The sequence below is a fragment of the Corylus avellana genome, chromosome ca7 (genome assembly GCF_901000735.1).
Source record: "Corylus avellana chromosome ca7, CavTom2PMs-1.0".
NCBI classification, from domain to species: domain Eukaryota; kingdom Viridiplantae; phylum Streptophyta; class Magnoliopsida; order Fagales; family Betulaceae; genus Corylus; species Corylus avellana.
The window spans coordinates 10896157-10902743 of record NC_081547.1 but is presented as its reverse complement, the minus strand read 5'-3'; the positions used below and the strand labels follow the sequence as shown (position 1 = coordinate 10902743).

Below are 6587 nucleotides of genomic sequence, written 5' to 3'. Positions count from 1 at the left end.
TATGCGCAGAACAACACGTGGAAATGTCGTGTCGTGATGATGCACGATGGAGTCAACTGTGATGAGAGATGTTGATTGATTGGATTTGTCTTTCTCTTCTATAACAATAACAATAATCCATAACGGGACATGCTCCTCCTCCGACAGTTCAAACGTCAGCAAAGGGGTGCGTAGGGAGCGCATTCGTCGCTTGTAAGGTCTTGTCTTTTGGCAATCTCGAGGAAACTCACCCTTCCTGTAAGGTCTTGTCTTTTGTCTTTGCCCTTTCTGTACAAACAGAATTAAATAAAAACAAAATGGTTCGGCGTCTCTCTCTCTCTTGAACTAACGACGTCGTTAGCATCACCATTATAAGGAGCTCTGTGCAGGGTGGTGTCACTCTTCGTCGTCATTAATTTGGTTCTTCAGCGGTCGAGACAATGAATCCAAAGTCCCCGCCGCGGCCGTATGGGCGTTTAGATTCGTTTGGGAAGCGAAGGCAAATGCTCAAGGTTCAGGTCTTGGAAAGAGAGATTGGTTTGCTTCAGGTCAGCTTTTTTATTTTGAATTTTCTTTCAGGCTTTATTATCTGCACTATAGATTTATAATTATAATGCTACGTACGTGGGGTGGCCTAGAAAATGTTGGGTTTGAATTTTCAAGTAACTTGAAACTTTTGTACGATTGACATAAAATGTTCTTTTCTCTTTGTTTTTAGACATAAAAGGTTACCTTTTAATTATCGAGTTCCGGGTTTTTACATTTTAATTAGTCAGAGAACAGTGGAATAGCTGACTTTGATTCCATACATGTTACGTTTAGTGTGGAGTTTGATTCAAAGGGGGCAATGCAAATATATGTCAGATTTAATCTGACCTTGGCATGTTCCACTGTTTTTTTTTTTTTTTTTTTTTTAAGGAAGATGGATTCGAACTAGTAACCTTCGCTTTATGAAGCATGATTCACAGCCGATTAAACTACCATTTGAGACGCATGTTTAATAGAGTGTTCGTAATGTTTTATTGTTATCTAAGACAAAAATATATTATAATTCGTTTTTGACATGTATTTATTATATTCGGCCAATAAATAACTGAGATTGCAGTTGGAATTTGGTAATTAAGTGGAATCGTAGAGCCTCAATATATATACCACCTCACCCATGTTATTCTAGCTGTAATTCAATATGTAGGAGAAACACTTATTTAGGAATTAGGAGTTTGACTTTCTACAAAGTTACAACTTCTTTTTCTGGATTATAGAACTTGCTAAATATTACTTGGTGATTTCTTTCTTAATGCATTTATTATAGAAAAATAGATTTCTGTCATTACCATCCAACTATGTATACAAGCCATTCATTCAACAAATTGAATGCTGTCTTTTTCTGCATCTTTTTTTCTGATGCAAAAAGAGAGGAATCTGAATCAATTACTTGATTTTATATGTTATGGAAATTAACTAATATCCACTTCATATACTAACCAAGTCTAACAGAATATTACTTACAAAATAATAATAATAACAATAATGGGGTCTTTTAGTTTTATTCAAGTTTTTTATTAATTAATTTGGTTATTGGTATTTAATTTTAATTTTAAGAGTTGTGATTTTGTAATTTAATAAATGGGCTTGGCCCAAAGTTAGTAAAATTAGGGTTATGGTTTTTGTTAGTGTCTATTTAAGTGTTTTTTTTTTTGTATTCCAAGGGAAACAAATTATAATTTGATGAATAAACAGATTTTGCTTTGAGGTATATACGACTCTTCACACTTGCATATTCCAATGAGAAATACTAGATACTATATTTTTATCCAACATTCATTTAACAAGGCTAACGTGGCACTTCTAACTAATTCTTAAATTAGGAAAAATGTTTGGTTTTCATTTTTACTTATCTCTTGTCCGCCATCTCCGTACAAGAGATGAACAAATCCATCATTGAATTTGTAGAACCCACATATGGGTCTCGCAGATTCTAATGGTTGATTTGGAATGCCATGTCAATATTGTTAAACAATTGTATAGTAAAAATATAATATTTAGCATTACACTGTTCCAACACAATAAGAATGCATTTTGGGCACAAATGTACGGAGTGTTGCTTGTTGTAAGCATTAGTTGAATTGTTAGCTAATCGGCTATTTAAATATGTTTTCAACTTATTTTTGACATTTTTTCCCCTAAACTGAAGTGAAAAACATCTACTGTCTCTCAACAGTATATATATATATATATATATATATATATATATATATATATATATATTATTAGAGCTGTCATTATATATGCTTACCATAGATTTCATTGGGAAGCAGGAGGAGTTAAAATCACTCGAAGGCCTTCAACCTTCTTCCAGGAGCTGCAAAGAGTATGTCTGGATTCTTTATTGACTTGCACAGAGTATGCTTGGTTTTGTCATCATATTATGCTTATTATCTATGCACTTGGGCTCTGATTTTTTTGGGATAAAACATTTGTTGAAAATATTTCCTGGTGTTTGGTACGACCCAAAATAATAGTTAAACAAATTTGAAAAATGGTTTTCGTTTTTAAATTTTGTAAACCTTTTCCGAATTTTAGTTTTTTCTTCACAACTCGCTGGACCATCGCTTGGGTTTGTCAGATTTCGCCAACAATTTTCCGTCATCAGCTCATTTTTCATACGAGCCAAATGAAGCCTTAGTGTTGCACCATTAAGCCTTAGTGTTGCACCATTATTCATGCATTTGTTGTTGCACACTATCATCCTGTTTGGCCTCTTTTAACTTTCTATATATTGACAGGCTTGAAACCTTTGTAGGGGCCAAACCAGATCCTTTTATAACAACGTATGACTCTTGATCATTAAGCTTTCTTTACCTTAAATATAATTATGACATTTCTAAACTTTCATCATCCCTCTCTCTCTCAAGCAGGAATCAGGAGATGCATAAGTCCCATCGTTCCTGGTACCGTAATTTCCATGGTCTTCTGACTCTTCTCTCTACTTTGTGAAATCTCTTATACAGGCAAAATAATTTATTCAATAAGAAATTATTCTTCTACAAAAACAAACCATGTAATTTATTTATAGCATTGGTGATGGAGCAGGGCCAGATTTGGTGTGAATCTCCCATGGATTTTGTGCTGTAGCGGCTGCGCAATTCATCTAGAAATGCCAAAGTGCTGCACCAGCTGCAGGTGCTCAAAGAAGAAGAGTTGGCAAAAGTTTTGGAATTTCCTAGACTCTTCATGCCCACCTACGCTACTTCCTGCTGCTGTTTCAAAATGCATTCGTGTAAAATGTACAAATCAAGCTAAGTATTTGGTCTAGTTCTGTGAGAACCTAAATAATATATTTTTAATTTATGGCCTTTGTTGGTATATGGATGGGGCATTCATTTAAACAAAAGGTGCACTGCACGCAATGCTCATCTACACAACTTGTGTTGTGGAGGGTTAAACAAAAGGTGCACGCTGTGTGATTCAATTTCAGCTTCATTTTTCTTTTCGGGTCACACTCAGGTGGACAACTTGTTGAGGGTTATTTTATTAGAAATTATATTTATATTCTATAATATTGATATGACAGTTTTAATTAATTTTTATAAATAATTGTGAAATAAGAATTTAATTTTCACGAAAGAATTCTTGGAGTTGTAGAAAAAAAAAAAGACTGAAATATTGAAACTTAAGAAAATTATCTTATTGGCTAATTTCTCTTGCAAATTAAGCTACCTGCCCGTTGTAATACAGATGTCAGCTTCTAATTAAACGGATCTTGTCGTTTAGTCAATGAATCATAAATAATGGTCATACCAATCTTATCTTCTTGTGGTGTGGAGTATGGACCAATTGATCCCCAAAGACCTTTTCTGCACCAAAGCTCTACGTGTCTCCCACTCATTGGTGGCTGAGTGATGTAGGTCCTATTTCCCTCTATTCATAATTCATAAATGAAATCATACAAGAAAAGAAACATATAATATATATTAACATGGACCCATTAGTCTCCCATTGGATATCCTCCTGCCATTTCCCTTCAGCTTCCTCGTTTGTCCTCAGAAGAATCTAAGGATTCACACAACACTTCCGCCTCTCCAGTCTCTCTGGAAAGAAGAGAAAACAGATATGGCTTTTTCCTTCTCAATCTTTCTCTACCTCTGTCTCGTCGTCACCGTCATCGTCCCCCTTACGCTTTCATCGGAGCGTCCCGAGACCTTCATCGTCCACGTGTCGAAATCACAGAAACCCTCGCTATTCACCTCCCACCACCACTGGTACGCCTCCATCCTCCGATCCCTCCCTCCCTCCCCTCACGGCACCGCCACCAAGAAGATCCTCTACTCCTACGACCGCGCCGTCAATGGTTTTTCGGTCCGCCTCACGCCGACTCAAGCGGTCCAGCTGGGCCGCGTGCCTGGCGTTCTCTCCGTCATACCCGATCAAGCGCGTCAGCTCCACACGACTCGCACGCCTCATTTCCTAGGCCTGGCCGACAATTCCGGTATCTGGCCGAACTCGGAGTATGCAGAGGACGTCATAATCGGAGTTCTCGACACCGGAATATGGCCGGAACGCCTGAGTTTCTCAGACACGGGCCTGTCCTCCGTGCCGACCGGCTGGAAAGGCGTCTGCGAGACAGGGCACGACTTCCCAGCCTCCGCTTGTAACCGAAAGATCATCGGCGCGAGAGCTTTTCACAAAGGATACGAATCTTTCTTGGAGAGACCCATGGATGAGTCGGTGGAATCGAAGTCTCCGAGAGACACCGAAGGCCATGGCACTCACACGGCGTCGACGGCCGCGGGATCTGCGGTCTCTAATGCTAGCTTCTATGAAATTTACGCTCACGGTGAAGCCAGAGGCATGGCCACCAAAGCCCGAATAGCCGCCTACAAGATCTGCTGGACTACGGGCTGTTACGATTCCGATATACTCGCCGCCATGGACCAAGCCATCGCCGATGGGGTTCACGTAATCTCTCTTTCCGTGGGAGCAACCGGTTGGGCTCCTCCGTACGATCTCGACTCAATAGCGATCGGGTCGTTCGGTGCAGCGCAGCATGGGGTTCTCGTTTCGTGCTCAGCAGGAAACTCTGGCCCTGGCCCATATACGGCCGTGAACATTGCTCCTTGGATTCTGACAGTCGGTGCTTCTACCATCGACCGAGAGTTTCCGGCCGATGTGGTTCTCGGCGATGGCAGAGTTTTCGGCGGCGTGTCGCTGTACTCAGGTGACCCTCTTGTTGATTTCAAGCTTCCATTGATCTATGCCGGCGACTGTGGAAGTAGGTATTGCTATATGGGGAGGCTTGAATCTTCGAAAGTCACCGGAAAAATCGTCGTGTGCGATCGCGGGGGAAACGCGAGGGTTGAGAAAGGAAGCGCGGTGAAGCTCGCCGGTGGTCTCGGAATGATTCTCTCTAATACCGCCGACAGCGGCGAAGAGCTCATAGCTGATTCGCATCTTGTACCGGCGACTATGGTGGGTCAGATTGCCGGTGATCAGATAAAGGATTACATGAGATTGGGCCAATTCCCAACTGCTACGATTGTGTTCCGCGGAACGGTGGTTGGGACTGCACCCTCGGCTCCGAAGGTTGCAGCCTTTTCGAGCCGCGGTCCGAACCATCTGACAGCGGAGATTCTCAAGCCCGATGTTATAGCTCCGGGAGTTAACATTTTGGCTGGCTGGACTGGCTTCACAGGTCCAACCGACTTGGACATTGACCCCAGGCGCGTGGAGTTCAATATAATTTCGGGTACTTCCATGTCTTGCCCTCATGTTAGCGGCATCGCCGCCTTGCTTCGTCAGGCTTTTCCGAGCTGGTCAACCGCTGCGATCAAATCGGCGATAATGACCACGGCTTATAATGTGGACAATTCGGGGAAAAACATCGGAGATCTTGCTACCGGGAAAGAATCAACGCCGTTCATTCACGGGGCGGGTCATGTTGATCCGAACGGAGCTCTTAATCCTGGGTTGGTGTACGACACGAATGTGGACGACTATGTTGCATTCCTTTGTGGCATTGGGTATGATCCCAAGCGCCTTGCAGTTTTCGTGGGGGAGAAGATTGGATCGGATATATGCGCAAGAAAATTAGCCACTCCAGGCGATTTGAATTACCCATCATTCTCGGTGGTTTTCAACCCCGACCAAAATTTGGTAAAGTACAAGAGAGCTGTAACAAACGTTGGAAGTTCGGTTGATGCGGTTTATGAGGTGAAAGTGAATGCTCCTGCGGGTGTCGAAATCAGTGTTTCGCCGAGTAAACTAGTGTTCGACGCAGAAAATCCGACCCAAACATATGAGATTAAATTCGCCGCCGCCGGCGGTGGTGTTGATGCATTTGGGTCAATTGAGTGGAGCGATGGAACTCACATTGTGAGGAGCCCGATTGCTGTGAGGTGGACCAGTGGGTTCGCAGCTTCCATGTGAGATGGATTGGAGGTTTTGGGTGTGTGGGCGCTTGTTTAGCCATAATTCCTGCTCATGCTCTTTGTTTTCTATTATATTTGTAAAATTTATCAGCCTCATGTACATAAACAAAATGGAAGATTCTTGGCTTGCCTTTCATTTTACCAAGTTCTCAGTAAACCATCAGCGCCTATAAGAAATTG

The 6587-nt window shown here is 41.6% G+C and overlaps 2 protein-coding genes across 4 annotated transcripts; both read left to right on the top strand.

The window, feature by feature from the left end:
* Window positions 1-349: 349 nt before the first annotated feature.
* Window positions 350-3382, top strand: LOC132188813 (guanine nucleotide-binding protein subunit gamma 3-like). 3 transcript variants are annotated; one of them, XM_059603363.1, is made up of 5 exons: window positions 350-527; window positions 2298-2350; window positions 2766-2810; window positions 2898-2930; window positions 3073-3382. In XM_059603363.1, the coding sequence occupies exons 1-5, from the start codon at window positions 420-422 to the stop codon at window positions 3293-3295; spliced, it is 462 nt and encodes a 153-aa protein (XP_059459346.1). In that variant the 5' UTR covers window positions 350-419; the 3' UTR covers window positions 3296-3382. The 3 variants fall into 3 exon arrangements, with proteins under 3 accessions (XP_059459346.1, XP_059459349.1, XP_059459347.1); XM_059603366.1 differs by having other exon boundaries at window positions 3056-3382; XM_059603364.1 differs by having other exon boundaries at window positions 2898-2947.
* Window positions 3383-3967: 585 nt separating this feature from the next.
* Window positions 3968-6548, top strand: LOC132186779 (subtilisin-like protease SBT1.4). The gene has a single exon (XM_059600841.1). The coding sequence runs from the start codon at window positions 4093-4095 to the stop codon at window positions 6403-6405; it is 2313 nt and encodes a 770-aa protein (XP_059456824.1). The 5' UTR covers window positions 3968-4092; the 3' UTR covers window positions 6406-6548.
* The last annotated feature ends 39 nt before the right edge of the window (window positions 6549-6587 follow it).